General features: G+C 41.9%; 2 protein-coding genes across 8 annotated transcripts in view; one reads left to right on the top strand and one right to left on the bottom strand.

The window, feature by feature from the left end:
• The window catches only part of LOC138935632 (protein Wnt-7b), a 55,500-nt gene that overhangs the window by 10,180 nt on the left and 22,302 nt on the right, over positions 1-23,018 (bottom strand). For all 4 annotated transcript variants that reach the window (XR_011447263.1, XM_070300342.1, XM_070300341.1 and 1 more), the window contains one exon: positions 9,822-10,042. Coding sequence is in view for 3 of the 4 variants with exons in the window: in XM_070300342.1 (XP_070156443.1) it covers positions 9,822-10,042 (221 nt within the window). In the remaining variant the exon portion in view is untranslated. The remainder of the gene's footprint in view (positions 1-9,821; positions 10,043-23,018) is intronic.
• The window catches only part of Prosalpha5 (proteasome alpha5 subunit), a 90,357-nt gene that overhangs the window by 1,121 nt on the left and 66,218 nt on the right, over positions 1-23,018 (top strand). The window lies entirely within an intron of this gene.

A 23,018-nucleotide genomic window follows, 5' to 3' on the forward strand; every position in this document is an offset into this window, starting at 1 on the left:
CTTAGTGGGTGGACGCTGAGAAGAGAACCAGCGATATCGTCTTAGTGAACGAGCGTGTTCCGGCCACCACGCGTGGCGATGTTTTCGTCTTGTATCACCTCGTGTCCGACAAGATCTTTATTTCGTCGTGAGAAAAATTTGCCCGCTCGCTCCTACGTATATAGGCACGTACATACATGTGTATGTGTGAAACTTGCTTTCGCTCGAGCTTTGTCCCTCCTCCCTTTCTTTTCGCTCGTCGTGTCGGGGTTAAAGGTTTCGCGCGTCCGTGTCTCTCTTATACGCACGCACGGGTATTGTGCACGGGAAATCCTTATTGGTCCGCGGCGTTTGTCACAGGAGGACAGATCATTCGCCCTCGACTCGCCTACGCAAGCCTGTATCGATGATAGGTATCATTGAACGGTACCAAGACGAATGAAATGTCGCTTTTTTTTCTTCATTTCACGCCATTGATCGTCCGTAAGGATGTTTGCAAAAATACACGCATCTAGCTATTACTCTTAGATATCAAATATTCATATTAATCAGGATCTCTGCGATAACATCGCGAACATTCTCCGATCCGCTGATTATCTTTCCATGATAATTATAATTCGGTCTGAAACGAAATATTATTGTTAGCGAAAGGTACCGCGCATTTTTATTCCACCTCGGTTTTTCTCCGAATTTCATTATGCCGATTCGGAAAAAATCGACAAATTGACGAACGAATCGAGAATAAGTTATTTTAATCCGCTTTCTTAATCGAGGAGATAATCTGAAATCTCTTAGCATGGGAGTCAAATCTTTTAATTTATGTTTTGCGTTCGTTAAGGCCGCCAATCTCAGAAAAATCTTTTTATAAACGAACAAAATTCGAGTTACAATCTATTGTAAGGAACTTGATTCATCGACGAAGCCTCGGGCGAACCTTTGTCAGAATCGGCATTGCTCGCCGATGCAACGAGCAGGTAGTAATTAATATATATGACTTGGTTACCATCATAAATTAAATTAAATGACAGTTCAGTAGCGCTTCGCGAAAACAGTCTGCAAGATGCAGGATTTACTGAAATCAGGGAAAAATTATCTTATAGTTGTGAAAAAAAGTTAGATATTATATGGATCTTTAACAATCAATCTTGTAAAAAGATTACCTAAATCTAGCATCGACATTGGAAATTTAAAGTGATATCCTTTCTTATCCGCGTGTTTTAATAAAATATTTTTTAAAGTTAAATTTTAATAAATAAATTTAATAAATAAATTTTGATAAATTTTAATAAATTTGTGATATATTTTGATCCAAAAAGAATATTGTCCCATTTATTCGAAATGTCACGTGATAAGAACTGTCACATACACTCATTATAATAATTATGCAACCGAATATAGTAGTCGGGAGTTAAAAGATTAACGACTTTAGGGGGATGCGTGTGCCAGTTAAATCCCAATGGTCGCCGTGTCGTTTAACACTTATGTCTACGGTTTAACGCCCGGCGCGGTCGATTGTTTTCATAATACGGATCTGACAAAGAGAAAGAGATGGAGAGAGAAAAAGGAGTGAGAGAAGGAGAGACGTTCCAAGAGTTATTCATGAGGCATAACCGCGCGATGATAGCATGCGGGGTGGAATATTTTAGGGCCCGCGTTTTCTCTCTCCCTTATACAATGGCGTAAAAGTAATGCACGTGCGATTCACTACGTTTTCTCCCCTCCCATCCCCTGTCCCCTTTTGTACGACGATGGATGGACCGAGGCACGACAAAGAGCATCGCGCGACTCCCCGCGAGACGGACGAGAGAGCGGGACCGACTTTTATGGTCATCCCTTTGACCGTCCTTTTGTAATCTGAAACTACTTGCCCGCGCCGATTCAATGAATAATCATCGTTCAATCATCATAAACCGCCGCCGAGTAGCGATTGCTGGATTAAAACAGAGTGACCGCATTTTTTGGCGCGCAATCAGAAAAAAAAGAATATCGAAATCACGCGGTGTATTAATCGCAGTGTTTCCGATGAGAGATCGAGGCAATTAATTTTACTCGGTATAAGTACGATGAGCAATTAACGAAGCTTATAATTATGAGAAATTAATTTATACATGTCAAATTTTGCGCTTGAACAATTTTGTTACTCTTGATAAAGTCAGATACGCACAAGTATACTTTTTAGCAGGCACGCACACAAATAAACACACACAGTAATATATAAAAGTTGAGAAATTAAAAATTGCAGACTGGACGAGATTGCGATTTTGACGCAACGGCTATGAATAATTTTTTACGATCCTAACGAGGGGACCACCACCGTGGGTATAATGAATGCATAATCAACGGACGTTTATTCGATTTTAACGAATTGCATGTGGTTCCGATTCAGTTTTTATATGAAACCAGCACGACTCCCTCCACTATCGTCGGACAAAAATCTGATAAGGATAAATGTGCACGATTTTTATTCCATCGACAAGTTGAACTTGATCAGATAACGCGGGACAATTAACCAATTACTATAATTAAAACGCACTTAGCATTTGTTTGATCCGAGTCCGACCATCGAATTTGCATTCGAATCCACTTTGAGCTCTTATGCTTGTTTCTTTTCGTCGAGGGATCTCATTTTTAACGAGGTAGCCCGACTTGATTTTTTTTTTAACTGATCCGGATCGTGGTAAGCGATAAATATGTGGTATAATTTCTCTCTCTGTATTAAGAGTTGCTGAAATTTTCAGAATTAAATTGTTTACTATAATAAAAATCCAAAATTTATACAAAAAAAATTATTTCTCCATAATTATTTACAAAAGCTTATATCCTTCATAGAGATCATTTTGATTTTATCATATACGTATATATTACGGCATAGATTCCTGAATTATAATACACATTTTGTATTATCTGAGGATTGCTGAATATATGCGAAAATCAAAGTACCCATATGAGATTTTTGCAAATAATTATCGTCACTTTTTAACTTATGTTTATTAAATAAACAATAATTTATAAGGATAAAATTTGATTCTCTAAGGATCGTTAGAGCTTCAAATCCATTATTAATATTCATTGTCGTTTACATCTTTCGCTCTAATCGTATATGATAAATCATTGTTTGGTGTAGACAAAGGCTGCTCTACTTCACTGTCAGAACATCCCAGGTACCTTAGCACGGTAAGGTGTTACTAGATGCGATATTAAATAACGTCGACCGAGAAAGAGAGAGAAAGAGATCCCTGTCACATGGACGTGTAATGTACTTAATACGACATTGTACGACACTCGTATTCGCACGAGGCTGCTGCGACGGGGGGTCGCATCTAGTATATCAGTTAGTCCAGAGATCCACGGCCATATCTCGTTTACGGTGTTCGTTACGTTAGGCTGGTGATTTATAGCCGTCCGTGTGCTTTCTCTCTCTCTCTCTTTCTTTCTCTCTATTCTGCGAGATCTCTCTGCCTTCCTTCTCGCAATATCTGTAGAGCGTAAACATTACATATTGTCGCAACAATATCTATTGTGAAACATCTTGCAACAGCGTGAACTATAACTTTTAAATTTTGTATAAATTTTTATATAATTTTATATATAATTTACACATATATTGTATATATATTACGATAAATTAATAGGGAGGGAATCGAACGTATTGAAATTAATAACTAATTGAGATTTAGATAATGCAAAATCATTCATCGTACATCGAGATTAAATAAGGGTCAAATCTCGAGATATATTGTATCTCTCGTTGTTGCCCCAACGCTCAAGACTCAACTCGCGATGTTCGCGTGACATCGCAAGCGAACGAGGCACATTATCGCGTTTATTATTACAAACCGCGCGAAACTCTTACTCGAGGCCCGAGTACCTATCCTACCTGTTATCAAAAGAAGGGAAGAAAAAGAAAGAATTTCACAGCTACCTATCTACCTACCTACTCTCTCCCCGAGCGTTTTCCTGGAAGGTATTTATCGTACACTGCTCCCGATGACCGGTTACATCTTAATAAGAAGGACACCGACAAGCGACGCGAATTCTCTCTCTCTCTCTCTCTCTCTCCCTCTCTTTCTTGTACATCGTTATTAATGGCCTCGGTTGTCTCGTTGGCGATTTTCGCAGGAGCACTTGTCCACGGCAGCGACTCGGCGAAGAAGATACGCGCCGGTGTGTGATATATTAATTTATTAACTAGTTTATTTATACGAGGCGCTTAAAGAGGCCTTATATCCACAGACGGGGAGAGCCCCCGAGGACTCGAGCGAGCGCCTGGGCGCATCGGTCCATAACTCAATCCACACCAGGATCCTCCACACCACACCACGCTCGTGTTGGTTGCCGTTGGCGCTTTTCTATACTAAAGTACACTGAATTATATCGATCCCGTTCGTCTTGTCGCCGTTCCTACCTTCGCCTTCGGCGAGTAAGATCATCGCCGAGCACGAGCCCGGTCCGTGGCCAATAATGAGGGATTGTAGAGAGGCGAGGGAAGGAAGGGAGAAAGACTGTCTCATCTATATTTGTAGATGGAAATTCGTCTCGCTGCATCTTCCCAAGTTACGGTATCCGTTGACCGATTACTATCGCGGATCTTGTTCGCCGAGCGAATTACGATGCGACGCCTAAATCCAAATCGAAATGTAATCGCGCGATCGGATGAAACGCATAATCGAACGATCGACACTCATCCCTCGGAACGGACGTTCCCGGACGTAGTCTCGCAGTTGTCTAAACAGATTCGCGCGGCCTCATAATTTACATGTGAATAAATATCAGTTCCGCGGGTATACGCGCGAGCGAGACCGAGGGATATGTCGCGGTACTCGACGCGGCAATAGTAATTTTCTGTGCCCGATCATAAATTCCTGAAGGCAATTTCTCTCCTTCCCCCGGGCGGCACCTTCGCTCACACACGCATCTCATGTATTTTATCTAGCTTTTTTTTTTTTTTTCCTCTCCACGGAGGAAGACAGTAGATACACGCGGAGCTTCCCTCGCGAATGTTATCACTCGCTGTTCGCGAACCGATGCAGCCGTATACATCTTATCCCGAGCCGGCAGATTCCCCAACAAGTTATCGAGCAAATTAGCGGTACGATAAAGTTGACAGAGATAAATCGAGCCACGTTGCTTTATAAGCGCGATACAATTTCATACTGGGCGCTCTCGATACACTGCCTTACTCTTCTCTCGTCGGTTGTAAAACCGAGATCGGTTGTTAATAATAATAAAAAAAAAAAAAGAGGATAAAAGAAACTCCAATTAATTTGTCAATTTTTAAAACTGATATTTTTAAAAACAAAACAAAGAGAGGATATTATTCTCTTTCTCAAACTTATCCCCGCAATCTGATGAATCATTCTTCGCCACCGTTGATCGCGCCGTGATTATTTACCCCGTCGTATAAACGAACGCGCGTGCGTGCGTGCGTGTGTCAAAACCGGCGTGTGCGCCATTTCGCACGGTCGTCCGCGCGACATAGTTCAATATGCATGTACATCGATGCGAAACCGGAGAATGAATGCATCGGGCTATGCACCAAGAGAGGGTAGGGGGGAGGGAGGGGGGGGGACCGCAGGTAGGTAGGCAGGCAGGCAGGTAAAGGCAGGTAGACGCAGGCAGGTAGATAGGTGTGTCCATGCGAGAGCGCCGAGTGTGGGCCAGTCCAGTTATTTGAGACGACGGATAAGAAGTTGAGAGAGAAAATGAAAAAAAAAAAAAAAAATAAATAAATAAATAAAAATACGCGAGCACGGGAGAGTCCCGAGAACAGGATTGATATAGGTAGAACGGAGGGAAGAAGGAGAAGGTGCAAGAGAGACGCTCTATCGAAATCCAACAAAAATTGATAAGGCACCGCATTTAACGCAGCATCCTTGTCAATGGTATTTCGCTGAAAAGGACAAAAGGAAGAGAAAAGAGGAAAAATACGCTTGTTGCGCGTGTACCAGGCGCGAATCTTCCGCGTTCTCTCCTCTTTTTTGTTAGGGCCCCTTCGCTTATTGCTCGTTTCTTACGCGAATTCAAATTATTTTGTCATATAAGTAAAAGTAAAGTTACATGCTGATAAGAACGACGAGGTAACGATAACCTATCGCAATGACTTTTCGATGATAATCAATTCTCGCCATAGGCAAAATGTTGAGATAATTATTACGATAATAACGAATCAACTAGAAAGGAGAGAAGGAGAGAGATGCATTGCTTTGCAGAATTTTTCGCAATGACGTCGGTGGATCAGGAACGTCGTCCTGCTCGCTTAAATTTACAACGTATGGGCCCCGTCGACCGCGTAATGGATCTCTTAATCACGTCGTTTCATTTGTGCGATTAGACGATCACCGCCCACTACTTTTCTCGTATCTCGAAAAGAGTCTCTCGGGTCTTTTGCCTAATTTATGAAAATGTATTCACTACGAATCGACCGAGTGGGCCGCGACGAATCGACTCGGATCTGTTTTAAGTAGCGTCGCTTCCGTAATGAGGGATTCTCAAATTCGACCATTGACGTGCCTAATTATATTTAATTACAATCGTATCATATTATATCGATCGTTTCGATACGCGATTGTACGAATCGCATCGGCGATGAGAAATCAACAAACATATGTGTTTGCGCGTGTGTATCTTATATATTGTATATCGGCGTATCTAATTGCGCGCCCCGAGCTGTCTATATTTCTCTCTCTCTCTCTCTCTCTCTCTCTCTCTCTCTCTCTCTCTCTCTCGATACAGATAAATTAGAGTTTATCTCGGAGGGTATACCTCGATACCTTGCGTATAGCGCTATCAGAAATTTATTCCACTCATTTATCCGCAGTCTCTTCTAACGAGCGATGCGATTCGATGAGTATTTCGTCTTCTACGTCATTTGACGCTTCTGTCCATTTTGTATATTTTTCTTTTAATCGAGCGCGTTAATTGCATTTTATTTGCTTTGAAACTATCTATACATTTCTATATGCGTACTCGTAGAATTATATACGAGGTACATAATGCGAGCGTTTTAAGAACCGGGGAAATATCTTGAAGAGCGTACATCGCCGCGTTCGTAGCATCGGCATGTCGAGCGGCTCCGTTAATTTCACTAATTAAGTTAGCGGCTGACCGCCCTGTCTGTCCCCCCCCCCTCTTCCCTCCCCCGTTCTTCCCTCGTGCCCTCCCGATCTCTTATGAGCCTTATTTATACTCTCTTTTGCGCATTAATTTCTGATTTTCTTATTTCTCGCCCGACTTCCTCGAGATTGCCGTCGTTATTTTCGCTCTCCGCTTCGCGTCGGTCGTTGTGAGCGCCGTTCCTTTAAATAAATATTGTACATTACGCGTACGCTTTTTTCTTTAGATTTTATGATTTTTTTAACAAATTGCAGAGATTCAACAATCGCGAAAAGGCTCGACTCTAATTTACACGTGCACGTTTGTGACAGTATGTCGCTTCGATGCTAATTGAATAAAAAGATAACGATTGTTATTAGCGTAAACTTGTAATTAATTATCGAAAATCGGCGTATCGTATGCCTTCGTGCGACTTGTGCAAATCCCTGGGTACAATTGCGGTCATTTTCTTCCAATCCCTTTCGCACACGACTTTACGATGCACTATACGTGCATTTTATTCAGCGTGGAACTCCAGAAGCCACAATCCGTGAGCCTCGCGATGGCAACAAAAGATGACGGGTAACAAAGTACGAATGTCTCGTTGCGCGTTGTAAATCACATTCGCGTTTACCAGACTTTACATTCTCTTTTTCCTCGGCAATTTAATCCGTTGTAGATTAATCGCCTGAGAAATCGCCTATACTTGGGCCACCGCGAAACTGCCCTTTGCATACAGGGTGTGTTTCCGAGATTCTATTAGAAATAAAAAAACACAATGTTATGAAAGAAATATCTTGATCTTCTCGAGAAATTATATATAATCGCGATCAAGTTTATTGCTGATTTTCTCGCAATTATATTTTTCCTGTGCTTTTAAGATTTTTGAAGATTCGCGAGCCTTTGAATTTGAAACGTGATCACCCTATACATATATCGCCGAGTAGATCCTCGACGTAGGACATTTATCCCTCCCTCCCCCCCACTCGCGCCCTCCCTCACGTTCACGTTTACGGTTTTTAACGCCAGGATGACAAATATGTCGTATTTAATGATACTTATGCGAGCGTGGATCACACACGTCAGCTTCCGCTCGCAAGACCCGGGGATTATCTTGTCCTCGAGAAATATCGTTTTCGCCGTTTGTCACCGAGCCGATCTGCCACATGAAACGCAACGTGTCGGCGATTAAGTTACTCGTTGGGCGACCGAAAATTAAGAGGCGAGGAAATTAAGGACGCCTGTCATATATCAAGCGCGCCTTTAAATAATTACGCGTTGCGCCTCATGAGAGTGATTTAGCTTTCCTCGTTTCTTTTGTCTATGAATAAGAAGACGATTAAATGGGCGCACACATGATAAAATGTGTGCGCCCATTTAATCGTCAATTACATACTTCGATGTAAGATAAATTACATCGGAGTATGTACAAATAAGGGTTGTCGTTTAGCTGAGAAAATTAATCCGAAGGAATATTTTCAATCTTGGAAATTCGACAGGGTAAATACTATTTGATGTCTATTCCAAGCGTGTTCCTCTCGTAATTGGTTTTTGACTGCAAAACTGGTTACCATAGGATCGGGCCTCGAATGTAAATTATTCGCGCCTACGGTGTGGAAGCATGAGGTAAGGTAAAACAGTAACGCGAGAAACCGGACTCTTTGTACGGGGATTCAGATACGGGTGTATATGTCGACACGTGTGCGCGTGTGATAGCCCATGTGTCATTACGCTAATTTCCGTGGTGATAAAAATGCACTCGAGTATAAAGTATCTTCTCGGATTAGCGTTAAAATGATCCGAATAGAAGATTTAATTCGATAATTTCCGACTTTCAATCGCGCAGAGAAAAATTAACCAGTTGAATCGAAGCACTCGGGTTAGATTTGCAAACGGAAACTTGTTCCGTTCTTTTACCGTTATATCACGGTCAATCCTTCGTTGAGCGCTTCAATACACACACACACACACACACACACAAACACACGCGCAAGAATACGTATTACTTTTTACTTATTGGCTTCGTGAAATTATGGACGACGATGCGAATATTTAAGATGCGCATTTTAATTTGTTAACGGAAGGCCGCTGAGAAAGAGTTAAGATATATACGTTTCCTTATATTGTATATTCAACTAGCCATACCGTAATAATTTTCACGCTTAAGTGGCTGGCTTATTAATTTGACTTGGAAATCGCATCTCTCATTGCTGGAAAGATATTTGATAATTAAAGAGAATCCGACTAGAACATTCGTTTAGAAGACAAACGAACGGGTCGATGGTGAAGCGTAGAAGGGCGGGGATCCTAATCAGGAGATAATTACGTTTACAACTACCTAATAGAACGCGCGAGTGATGTAACTAACGGCCGTGTGTCTTCATCTTTAACTCGTAACGTTTCGAGGATGCGCCGACATAGGCACGTAACACACCGGTATACCGGGTAATAAGTTACACATCTTTATGCGCACACGTCCAAAGGATGAATCTTCCGATGTATTTAAACTTTCTTTTTTTTTTTTTCTTCAATTTTCTATTACTGTTTTTCCGTCACGCGCGCGCGAACATCACGAACGAATGGCCAGTAACCGGGCAATTTTGCACCGTTTTATCCTTTTGCGGGGATGTAGGGGAATACAAGAAGTACAAGTGCACGTACACAGCATTCGAGGTATATTACACGAGGTGTAATAAATACGGTGCCCGCGCGCGCGCGCGCGCGCTCGGTGACAGGACAATCCTTCTTACCCACTACCACCACGTGGCCGAAGACCTGATCGTTGGACACGTGGGAACAGTTCCAACGGTGATGTCGGAACTGGTGCCGGCATTCGCGCAGACCCAGCGCGGCGCCCTCGCCCACCGCTGGCATGGCGTGCGGCGCTTTTCTGCACTGCTCGCGTTGGCTTTTCGCCAATCCGGGAATACGACTGCAGACGGCCGCGCCGACCACCATTGCCCCGACCACCCTGAAACAGAGGGATCAGTTGAAATTATGTAAGAGTATCGCGGTATAGTGGACACACGGTCATAGTAAAAATCGTGAACAATGGATATCTGGTTAAGGAATATAATAGGATATTGTTCCTCGCTTTTAAATCATATCCTATTAACACGAATTAATGGAATAAACGGAAAATAAAATTGTTACGTGTCTCCATAATTTTTCAAAAAATTGTCATCCACATAATGTAGCACTCGAGTGTTAAATAATTTTATATACGCATACATACATATATATGTAAAATTTATATTAAAAACTTTATCCCTTCTATCTTTATCGTCCTTATTTCGATCTTTTAACGAGCAAGCTGCGTGAACGGAGCGATTAACAGGTGCTAAAACCGAAGCGACGACAAGCTGAAACTTGATATCCTCAGCCTCCTGCTGGTCCGTTGCGTAATTTATATCCCACAATGCAAAGCATACTCTCCCAAGTATTCTTACAAAAGGCGCTTATTCATATTTAAATTCTCCTCTTTCACGAGAAGTAGAATGGAAAATATTCACAAGTGCTTTAGATCGCTTTAAAAGTGACTCATAAAAATCGTCTTGTCCATCCGTCATCCCGAGATAGCTATAAATACACCTTTCATCGAACCACTTACGCGATTCTGTTATTCTTTCGTGATCATTGATGAAATATTGAGGCGCCCCGGGTATACTTGAGGGTGAGTTATCGAGTCTCGGGGCTGGATAAGGTAAGAGGGATCCTCAGGTAGACCACTGAAGAGGGAGAAGGACCGTACGCGGTAGAGACAGAGGATGTAAGATAGGCAGGTTGAATTTCTGAGAAGCATGAAATTGCGACGATTACGTCGCGCGTCCCCGGGGCGAGAATTATTTGCATCGGAATGCATCGCGCCGGTGGCCGCCGCCGAATCTCCCCAACCGGTGGAACAATCTACAGGGTGTCCGGACGACGAACGTGAGAAAAGGGAAAGGGCGGGGTGGGGGAGGGGGGGAGGGAGCCAGCGGCATGCCGCCGCGAAAACGAGCCGGCCCGGAGGCGATTCCGCCCGGAGGAGTCCCGCTTTCGCTTCCCTCCGTCGTCTCGTCGCTCTCGCGAGACATAAACGAGGAAGACGTTGACGCGAAGGGGCCCGTCGTCGTCCCTTCAGCGAAGAATCTCTCTCGCGAGCGCATTCGTGACTCCCCTTTAACGGAAAGATGCAATCACCTGCAAGGGGCACGCCGAGGTGGGAAAAAAAAAAAAATGGAACCAGAGAAAACGTTCCACGTCATTTCTCATAATAATACGAGACGGTGAGAACAGATTCCTTCTTCTTGCGCCCCGTGTATTTAACTCCAGTTGCGCTTTCTCTCTCTCTCTCTCTCTCTCTCTCTCTCTCTCTCTCTCTCTTTCTGACAATGATTCGATACTAATACGTATGTTGACGTATGATTGACCGAGAAGCTAGTCGGAGATGCGAGCGATTCGCAGAAAAAACTGACTATTGATTGCAAAGGAGCGATAACGTTAAATGTTAGCGGTCGCGTTCTTCTTCTGCTTAATTACGCTCAGGATACATCGATCCGTTAGCCTTCATTAGACACAAGTTGCCCCTGGCGTGTGACGGACCGGGGATAGGTGATAGCGGTAACTCATTTGTCTTCATTGCTCGTTACGTTAAGTTAGGATGCACTTTATCACGATTATGTCCGCGCCGTTACGGTGAATCCTTACAATATCCTTCATCTTTCGACGAAGGAAAATTGATCACGACATATATTTTCTATATATTTCAACTCTCTTATATTTTCATAAAATCTGATTATATTACGCTTATCATTACATATATTTCTATGTTTTTGTTTGTTAGTAGAAAAAGATCTTTTCAAAGAGCGCTTATACGCGCACGTCTCGTCTTTAGTACATCGGCCGGATAAAAGGGAACAACGTTACATACGCTCGGCAGCAATCTACACGTAGCCATTAGCGCGTAATGTATAACATCACGCCCGTCTCATACAGAGGCTAATGGTGTGCTATTTGCGACAGGGTATCGCTGCAACGTTCGCCACCGACTGTTAAAGTCGCTGTCAGGACGATTTCAATTGTGTATCGTGTCCCTTTTTATCACACATTGTCATCACGTATAATTCGATATAGAATTATATACAAGTATTTTTTTTTTTTTTGTATTAAAAATATATGCATTTATATTTGTAGTAAATGTTTAATAGTAAGATTATATTGTTTGTAAAAAATTACAAAGTCGTGACAACGCCTTTTTTCTGTCATAGTCCAACCGTTCCACCGTCGATTCGAATGATACCAACTTGTCTTTATCGTAACGAAAGATACGACTCATTATCGTGATCAACCGTCGCGTCGTGTTCTTGGTTATTTGGCATTACTCAATTTGCTGTAATGACTACTTCGAGCGAATCGGACAGCCGGATTGGAGAGAAGCAACACTATGAATTCTAGAAAGATTGCAAATTGAGAGGAAATAATCGGTCTTACATACGCGATATTCTTTGATTTCGTTGATAAGCTACTGTTGGAATGCCTTCGCCGCGCGTGTACCTATAGAAAGCTAAACTCCATTTTTTTTTTTTTCCCCTCCCCACGAGAGATTGTACCAATTTATGTAGCGCTCTATCAAGTATTATTAGTTTCGCTTTAAGGCATTTTAGACTTAATTTTCAAGCATAAAGTATCGAATGATTTTGCATTCGTGCTTGATCGCAAATGATGTATAATCGGCAGTTGCAATCTTTGCGAGAGAGCCAGCCTGAACGCTTCGATTAAGTTCTCTTTAGAAGCTTCTTCGATCATGTATTTCCCGATCGATCTTTACTCCTGCACGTTTCGATTTCTCATCGGAATTTTTCGACGGGATGAATCACGATCCGCCGATTCATCCATGCGGTTGCGTTTTTTGAGAGAAACTTTCGTGCGGTTAGTCGCGGAAAGTCGAAATATATGAATCATCATCCTTTGATGATATCAACGTACAAAGAAATTTGGTATCGCCGACTATTAAAGTATTATTTTTAATCGTTTCGATATTAAAGCTTCGGAGAACGTCCGAAGTAATAGAAGAATCGAGTATCATACAATACAAGTTTTTATCCGATTATTATTCTTCGAAGTACTTTTTAACTTGACGTAAATCCCTCGAATGATCCGTGGCGCTACGAGTATTTGTTAATGACGGTTGTTATACGGTATATTATGAGGCTTGACATAGTGGTGGAGAATATCGGTAGGCGCTTCTCGCTCTGCTTCGATGATATCTCGATAGCGATCGCGTGTCGTTTGACACCGCGGGGGTTCCACGGCCGGGAAAACCTTGGCTATATAATACACGTGTGTCGCTCTACTTGCTTGAATAACTGTAAATCTTCATAATGCCCCGCGCGATGATATCGAAGATGCCATCTGCGAAATGCTCCAAGCGCCATATCCAAGCGGAAACGGGAGAGAGAGAGATTATACTCGAGAAGAGAAAAGAGAGAGAGAGAGAGATCAGATCTCGATATTTTCACCTAAAAAATTACTCTTGACGGAACTTGACGGAATTTTGTCAGTAAAAATTCAAATGTCAAAAGAAACTGCCAAGTTTACAAAAAAAAAAAAAAAAAAAAAAAAAAAAAAAAAAAAAAAAAAAATTCTTTCACGGTAATATTGCGTCGCGCGGTGCAAAAATATATCGAGTGTAAAATTTTTTTCGATTAATATGTGGCCATGATTATTTTGAGATAACAAATCAGCGCAATCCTTTCAATCGTTTCACTCATACATTGTAGGAATATATCGCGAAGGCGTGGATAAATACCATCTAACGTGATCAATTGCATTTATCACGGGGTATATTTAACAAGAGGGAGAACGAGAGAGAGAGAGAGACAGTAGGAGACTTAATAATTACAGAGATCGGTACATACGTGTATGTATCTCAAGATCTCGATGTAGCTTGTAGCTGAATAAAATCGAGCGAGTTCAGTCTAATTAACGCGATTGTATCGAGAATCTTTTATTGTTTATATACTACGCCGCTTTTCAGGCAGACTATACATTTTCAAATATACGCAGAATTGAGATCAAGATATAATTATGCTAGCGAATAATTTGCGATACGTTCTAACGATTAAATTAATAGCCATTTTATAATCATTCAAATTGACGGCTATATTAGTTATCTAACCACTTATCGTGATTGGAATTATCTAAAAAAAAAAAATCACAGTTATTAATTGTTCACCATTGCCATATTTTATTCATCATTATCTCGGTAGAGATAGTAACGAGATATTTAGCCGGAACAAGATAATCTTTCCAAAGTGCAAAGATTACGTCATTATACAATCCTGAAACTCACATTTCTCTCTCTCTCTCTCTTCTTATTCCGCACCTGGATTTTGCATACCTTTAATCGTGTGTTCGATGAAAGGAGAAACATTCTGTAAATTGCATTCTGTAATTTACAAGCCTCGAGACGACGCGTCTCTTTAAACCGTTTCGTCATTGAGAGAGCTCTGCCGAGCGTATCAACACACAACGAAACCTATGCATCATTCCCTTATCTAGTCCGCAGATTCACGACTCGCGATTGTAAATTCGAGATATACTTAGCGGAGATATCTTTCCCGCATCGCGAGCGGCGCACGTTGCAACCCCACGTGCGAGAATGTGGAAATCGTGAAATAATTTACTGATGTGTGTGTGTCACGCGCTTGTGTGTAACAAGATTAATTGTCTAGGAAAATTTACTTCAACTCATTTTAATTTTAAATGTCAACGACGCGGGGATATTTCAATGCAGTTTATTCAGGGTTCACGACAAGTTGTTTTTTAGAGGAATATAGATTCACTTTTTTTTTTTTACTACGAGAGAGTTTCATCCCCGCGTGAACGCTATTATCACCGATTGTCGCCCTGACGGAATTCGTTCAACTTCGTATCCGAGATGAGCGCGGTCGCCGCTGTTGCTTTGTCCGTTTGTCCATCAGTGTCAAGAGGCTTCGAGATATACGTTGTCGAGGGGACCACAATGTGGATGCTTATCCGGCGTCAAATCTTCGAGACACTTTCTTACACGAGGCCGATATCTCGGCCGGTGGGTTTTTGCCGCGTATACATGCTCGGGCTTTCTTTGCCAGCGAGATTTCAGCTCGGCGGTCCATGGCGAATGGGTTTCGAGCACTCGATACGCCGTGACTAATCGAAAATGCCAGAGGGGTACCCGGTAGGGACGGATTTACATCGTCTTGAATCTTTGACGCTCTTTAAATTGAATCTATAATAAAAGATTCGGGAAAAGATTGACATTGTAATTTCTCGGTTATTACGAATATCAATTTATATCACATATTGATCTTTTTTTTTTTTTTTTCTTATAGGTGCTCTCGAGAAAATCTTGACACCTCTCCGTCGTGATCGTGATCTTGTTTTTTTCGGCCAATGTGTAAATACATTCCTGTGCGCTCACAGTTGGGATAGGTTCGACTCGTCTGCACAACAATGACGATGCCCACCACGACGATCTTCAAAACGATCTTTCGTTCTGGTTACGATCTTGACTACTTCGTCAAGATTCGATACGCCCATTCTCGTTCTTACTATAAAATTAAACGTGCTTCACGGACATGACTCACAATGTTACTGGGTCGATCTACAATCACGACGGAGCGACTCCTCCTTCATTCAAAGAATCGAATCATCGACGAATCATCGATAATCGCTTCTTGATATATTCGTGATTTAACCGATGTATAAATCTAAACTCTTTTTATTATATAGTGGCGAGAGAAATATGAAGAGGAGAGACATGAAAATTCTTTTGTTAATGAAAATAAGGTGACATCGCAAAAAATTGTAAAATCAATGCGATATTAACAAGTAAAGATAGAATGACAGTTTAATTTAAAATAAATAAATTTAACTAAATTTCATAAATAAGATAAAAATGAAAAAGTTAAATAATTTTCTTAACTAATTAAAATCGCTATTCATATGTGATATTACTTTCATTTCCTCGCGAAATTATTCGAAGCTTAAAACGAAACAGATTTTTCCTAATCGTCTTCTTTTCGTGATCGAATTTATCTCGACACTTCTTGTTGCTCGCTTTGTTTTTCTTATCCTTAAACCGGATTGTCACTTATCTTAATACGCCAATTTAGCCGCTACATTTCATCGTATCGATCGCGCTTAACAAGTAACAACGATTCGCCCATTTATCGAGTTCCATGCGCTCCGCGATTGATGATTTATCGGCGTTCGGGAAAGTTAAGAAGGAAATAGGAAACGCATTCGTGACAAGTTATTACGACAGCCGTAACCGACGTCAGAGATCGCGATTTTCCGCTGAAATTACAAAGATATGCACTAAAAGCGCGTACGATAAGTCGGCGCGCCGACGGATACGACTTGATCTCATTGTCAGCTCGATTCAATGCGCGTGTCCACTTTGCATTGCATGCGCGCGATACGCATAGATAAGGATTAAGGACTTACTAAGTGGTCCCCTCGTGAATGCGTCGTATATGGCGTGGGCCGGTGCATGCGTTATTTAGTGACCAACCCGCTTTAAGCAGGTATACGCTTATACACGCGACGTCGAATTGTATATCTAATTCCTATATTTATGACGGGTTTATTGAATCCTTAAAATTTTTCACGCCTTTTTGCGCGGTATCCCCTGATATCGATCGATAATCGATATGCGCGTTCGATTCTATTGTTGAAATAATTTTATCGCATCTCTCTTTCTCTCTCGATAACCGTTACATTACGAATGACTTATGAATGACCGCATTGCGACGATCGCTGTTGGCATCGAACGACCGTTGTCGTTGCTGTAGATACGCACTTTAGATGCGTGCATCGGCGCGCTATCTTGAATTCCGACGTTCCAACATTGTTTCACGACGCTACGCTTCGAGACGGTGCGTCGCGTAGGTTGCTCGAAGCACATGAGGAATCACAGACACTTCACCTTCCATTAGCATTGAATACGAATTAAATTAACCCTTCGCGATACCAAATTCTTTCTTGTTTTTTTCGTTCGCCATAGTATCGGGTACACGCATCCGATACATCGTGACAAATTAGACCGATCAAATTTTCATGTCAGGTCGACCGCCTCTTCTTCTTCATCCCCGATCTCTCGCCTAGACAGCATCCCGTATTCCGCCCTCTTATAATATTTTCATTCAGTCGCGATCTTTTTATTTTTCTCGCCTATATATGCGAGTACCATGCAACTTTACGACTATCTTCATCTTCTCGTTGCACTCTGTACGTAATACGAGCCTCTTATTAATTATATCAGAGCGATGGTTTCGATATGACCACGACTCTTCGCTAATCGTACGCTTGGTACGGCGCTATTAATTGATATTCTTTAAATTGGCTACCTTTATTTATTCAAATGTACCCGCATATGCGTGTGTGAGTATATTTATCATTAGTTGTATATCATGAGATTAATTTCTTAAAAATTTTCCAACTGCACGTTATATCGAAATGATATCAGAATAATTGATTAAAGGAAGATAAATCGTCTCAAAGCTGAGATATTTACGATAGACCACGCGTACAGCGCTTTTATCTAAGTTATAGAGGAACCCTTCGTTCTAATGGTTCTCGTTCTTTCCTCTAAGCCTAAAATAATGTTCGTTGTCGGAGAAATCTTTGTATTGTGCGACGTGCGAGAAACGGGAGAAACCTGTCGAACTGTGTTTGCGCTCTCGAACGTTCGTGTTATGACCCCAGAGTTATTGCCGGACACGTAGGATGGTCCGTAGAGATTTAACTGATTCAAAGGAAAAAGAGAGAGAGAGAGAGAGAGAAAGAGAGACGGAAAGATCGGAGCTTATACTTAGCCGGGGCTAATTAAAAGGATCCATCGGTGGACTCAAAGGACCCAAGATAAGATCAGCGTTGACGCCACAGTGAGAAATATCGTCGTCGATCGACGTTATGGCGACCACTCTCGGGGTGAGAAATTTTGCGGCATTTCACATAAATTCTACCCCGTCTCGCGGATCGATACGAGATATCGATGGGACGCCGCCTACGTTGTAGCCGACCACGACGCGCCGATAACAAGAGAGTAATTTAGCCTTTAAGCTCTGAGACACGATTTGATAAAATCGTGAATTAATTGAATAGAAAACTTGGAAATCTCCGTCGAGCACTCATTTTTTTTTTTTTTAACTCTATAATTTGAAATGGAATCTAAAAAAAAAATCCATATTTCTCTCTCGGAATTCGTAACGCTCGTATTCCCGGATTAGAGAAAAGTGGATGAAGAGGTAAGGGGAGAGAACGAGGGGAGAAGATACGAGAGGTTGGTCGACGAAGAAGGGAGCGGTTCGCATAATTTCGTGATATTATCTGGGCGCGAACGTATCTGCCGGTTCCGTAAGTCCGCGCGGATTCCCACGCGGAGAGCCCCGTCCAATTTCGAAATTTCGGGACCGGCCAGGTTAAATGTTAACACGGGAATTATGCTAATCGTTCCCGAGATGCCCTCGCCATCGGGACATTCATCATCCGCCGCGGTTTTCTGGCCGCTTTTTGCGGTACGCACGGTTTATACGACCGCGCCGCGCGCGTACTCGAGGTAGTCCGGAAAGGGAGACGTATTTAAAAGTCTAATTTTTTTTTTATGATTTTCGTATGCCCGAAAGATCGAGATCCTCTCCTCCCATAAAGCCTGTCCCGTCTGCTCTTTGTTTTTACTCTCGCGATCAGTGCTACGTCATACCAAATCCGTCTCCTACCGCGCTTTGCTTTTCTGTTTTTCGGTGTAAGTAGAATAAATATAATTTATATACGGGTTTAAACTTATATACGAGCTTGCGAAATGTAATTAAGCTATCCTGATTATTCGCCAAATCTAATCGAAAAAATAAGAGATTATTTAATATAATACAGCAATTTAAACTTTAATATAATAATATCTAAATTGTTTCAAAAATTAATAAAATTGTCCCGCCATCTTATAATTATCATTGTGTCTAAAATATTGATACATTATTTCAAATAAAAATGGTGCACGTTTTAAGAAAGTACCTATAAAAGTATCTGTGCCGTTTTAAGGAAGTAAATATGAGTATATGCAAATTTAATCGTTAAATAATTTACTTTGATCGGGAGAAAAGTCTATGCGCACGGCGGGGAGAAAAGATTTACTCCCACATACAATATTATACAGCGGGCGGAGTCTTCGCCTGAGCAATCGCCGGAAATTCATAACTTAGCATCAGGCCGACGAAAGAGGGTTAATCGGAAAAAATACGACGGGAGACGAGCTTTTGTCGCGGCAGAAGGCGCCGGGGAACGGGTGAAATATAATTTTGCGCGGATTAGCGTGGGATTGTAAATTCGCGCTTAGAAATTGCAACCGGGTCACCCGGATGGCGATTACGGTAACAAGGGCGTGTCGCGCCCTTGCAAATAAATATCTGACATTTCACCTGAAAAAGAAAGAAACGGCAAAAAACGCGGGGACGCATCTCACGATGATTTCTTCCTCCGACGCGTAATCGCGCGACTGAGATAAGTGATTTCGAGATTAATCTTTTCTTTCTTCTCAAATAAAAAATAAGCACGCGCGCGCTGTGAATTGAAATTTCTTTCTTTGCTGATGGCCTAGGTGGATTCCGTTGCCTTTGTCATCGTGCAAAACCAGTTTGGAACCTGGGTAATTCATACGTTCGCGCGTATGATGTATGTACCGCTTCTGCGAAATCGTGCCCGCTTATTTCGCGGTGAGCTCCGACCTTGCGAAACTGCACGATGAGAAACGGTGGACGATTATAACGGGTTATATACGCATCGGCGAATTATTCGAAAATTATTAAATCTGAAATCATTTATCAAAGCTTGATAAGCTATCCGCTTGCGGATCGACGATCCGTTATTTTCTATTTCGGAAAAGGGCGCGTAGATTTATTATCAAACCATCTAATTATCTTCGAATCGGGTTGGATTAAAGCGCGTGACGTTGGAATAACGCGTCGATTTTTCGAGTTGCTGCAACAAATCCTTCTCGCATAGAACTTTGAACGATCACATGTCCCGGTAAGAACGTTTCTACCAACTTGCGATAATTGACGTGGCCATTCAACGCGGCTACCTGCGTACGCGTACGTAGGAAAAGAGAAGTGCGTAAAGGAAAGTCTCTCCTTCGTACAGTGTAGTATCAAAGTGTACAGCAAGTGTGTCCCTCTCCGCGATGGGCGTTTCTTCCGATGATCTGAGTGGGAGAGGGTGGGTGGAGAACGATATAAGAAGAGAGGGACGATGGTAAAAGAGAGAGAGAGAGAGAGAGAGAAGAAGCGATTCAATTTATGTCTCGACAATGCAGCTTTGTCTCGCCAAATTATCATACATGAACCTATATACATAATCCCGGCGCATTATCATATCATAGCCGGGCATTAAAGTACCGATCCCTCTCTCTGATGTTTCCCTCCCTCTCGCCCGTTCCCCCCTCGTTGTATCGAAAGAGGCGCCTATGTTTATGCGACTCGGCCAAGGAAATTGCGGGTCGTCTCATCGATTGAACGATGACCTCGATCGATACCGGATTGTTCCGCAAATCTTTGATGCGCGACGCGTGCCGACACTTCCGGTACGCCCAAAATACAAAGATATGCAAATTTCAAAATAATTAAAATACTATTAAAAAAAAAAAAAAAAAAAAATAATAATAATAAAAAATCATTTGATAAATATGTTTTACAAGTTTCCCTCTTTTTTTATTCAATACATATACGTAAATTCGATACTATATTTTTTTTCTCTCTTTAACTTTCTTGTCTCATTTGGTTCGCATTGTACGGGATCTATTGTTCTATTGTCAGCGAGAAGGCAACATTATAGTCGTTCGTACAATATATACGCGACACGCGCAGCGACTCCGAACGAATTCTGCAAGTCATTTTGCGATTCTCGAGACAGAAATCGTCGACGGGACGATGCGAAATTGGCGGCAGAGTAGGGGGTGGGGGGGACATTAGCAAGCATCTCAATGACAGGGAAAATTTCTCAATCAATCCAGAGCGTATCTCACGCGAGAGACTCTCTCGAGAGACTTGAAAATCTGACGCATTAACGGGATAATTACTCGCACGTAGGCCGTGTGGTAGTAATATTTCTCAAGGGTGCAGAGAAGGAAGAAACGAGAGAGAGAGAGAGAGAGAGAGAGAGAGAGGCAGAAAGAGAAATCACAAGGGAGAAAGAGAGATGAAGAAAATCGAAGAGAGGATGCTTGGTAGCGTTCGGCTCTTGCGCTACTGCAGGATCCGCCTCTGACCACCCACGACGATCATCGCCGCGTCGAGAGAATGATCGGTTTAACCTTGCCAGTGCGAAAGTCCGCGTATATTTCCATTTGCATAATGAAAATTATACGCGCGTCAAATGAAGACGCGACTTGAATTCGTTCGTTTTACTCGCAACGCAACGGCCATCGCGCGTCTTCAAAATTAGATATAATTTTACTTTTGATAAAAATTTTCGTTTATACGGTGTAATATTTAACGGGGAACATCTTAAAACATAATAAGAGAATACATAATGACGCGGTGTCGTAGGATAATAAGCAGCTTGAGGGAATCTTGTTTGCCGTCATAGATTTTTCCACGAAATCGTAATCGATGAATGAATATGTGGGCGCGGGACCGACTGTTTATTAAGATTGATTCCAAATGACGAATAAGTATTGTATCGTGCATAATATGTGGGACAGCGAATAAATTACGAGTGACAAGTATAGCCTCGCGCGTTATACTCGGCACGCACGTACGTATACGCACTTGCTGCCAATGGACTTTTGGCAACTTACCGCACGTCGACGTGCTCGAGCAAGCGCGAATAAAGGCCGAAGAGTCATGTTTAACGAAGCGCTCGATTCAAGGCGCGAACCTTATCGGAGGACGTTATGACTCCTCGCTCTCCTCTCCCGAGTCACACGAATTGGTAGGAAGTCGAGATTAGTATATTCTTTATTATTCGCAGAAATGAAACAATGCGGCGAAACAAGTAGGCGAGAGAAAGTGAAAGCGCATAGCTGGGTATAAGAAATAAACTTTAATAAAATGTTTGCGCGCATGCTTATGACTAAATTATAGTTCTAAATTTATGATATGTGATTAATTTTTTTTTTTTTTTCCCATTTCGCACGCTACATATGTAGAGTAATTTTCAATTTTATATGTCGATACTATGGAAAGGACAAAGCAGGAAAAAATATTTGAGAAAACGTACGTGAAAGCCAAGCGTGCTAATCTCTCTTTCAAATTTGAAATATCATTATTTAGAATTTTAAGATTTTTTTTTTTTTTTAAATTACCTTGGCCTTCAGATGTCCGACATATAGTCGATTCGAAAGCAGATCACGTCGATCCTCGCGAGACGTTCTTTCGCAGAGTATCGTACAGAGATGATGACTCATGTGTATAACTCGGTGTCCCGATAGGGATCAGCTCATTAAAGTCTCGCGGTAGACCGAAATACCGAGACGTAACTGGAAGGCGTACGGGATACGAAACGCGAATGAGACAAACTCGCGAACCATGCGGTTCAACCTGAGAGAGGGATAACTAGGGAGGATGCGTCGCTCGCGCGTGCGATAGAATACGATGGCGAGAGATAAATAGATAGCGGAACGGAGAACAGGTCACGGGTCTGACATTTCGGGACGTGTGATCGGAAGAGATACACTCGAGAGAGAGAGAGAGAGAGGCAAGTAGATTTAGATAGCAGCAACGCAGAACTCGTTACCCGCATTACAAACTTCTCCGGAATTCTCTTCAGCGTGCCAACCTTCTCGTTTCAGATGTTTCTGGCGAATTCTGTGGGTTTTTCCTCGATTTTTGCAATTGCGTCAATTAGCGTAAGAATGTCAATCGCCTAACGATATCTTGGAAGAAATTAATTAATTTTCCAACTATATGAGACACTGTAAAGGATGATAA

Source organism: Polyergus mexicanus, unplaced genomic scaffold, assembly GCF_030449975.1.
Source record: "Polyergus mexicanus isolate NDT 795.1 unplaced genomic scaffold, iyPolMexi1.0 SCAF_8, whole genome shotgun sequence".
Classification (NCBI taxonomy): Eukaryota; Metazoa; Arthropoda; class Insecta; order Hymenoptera; family Formicidae; genus Polyergus; species Polyergus mexicanus.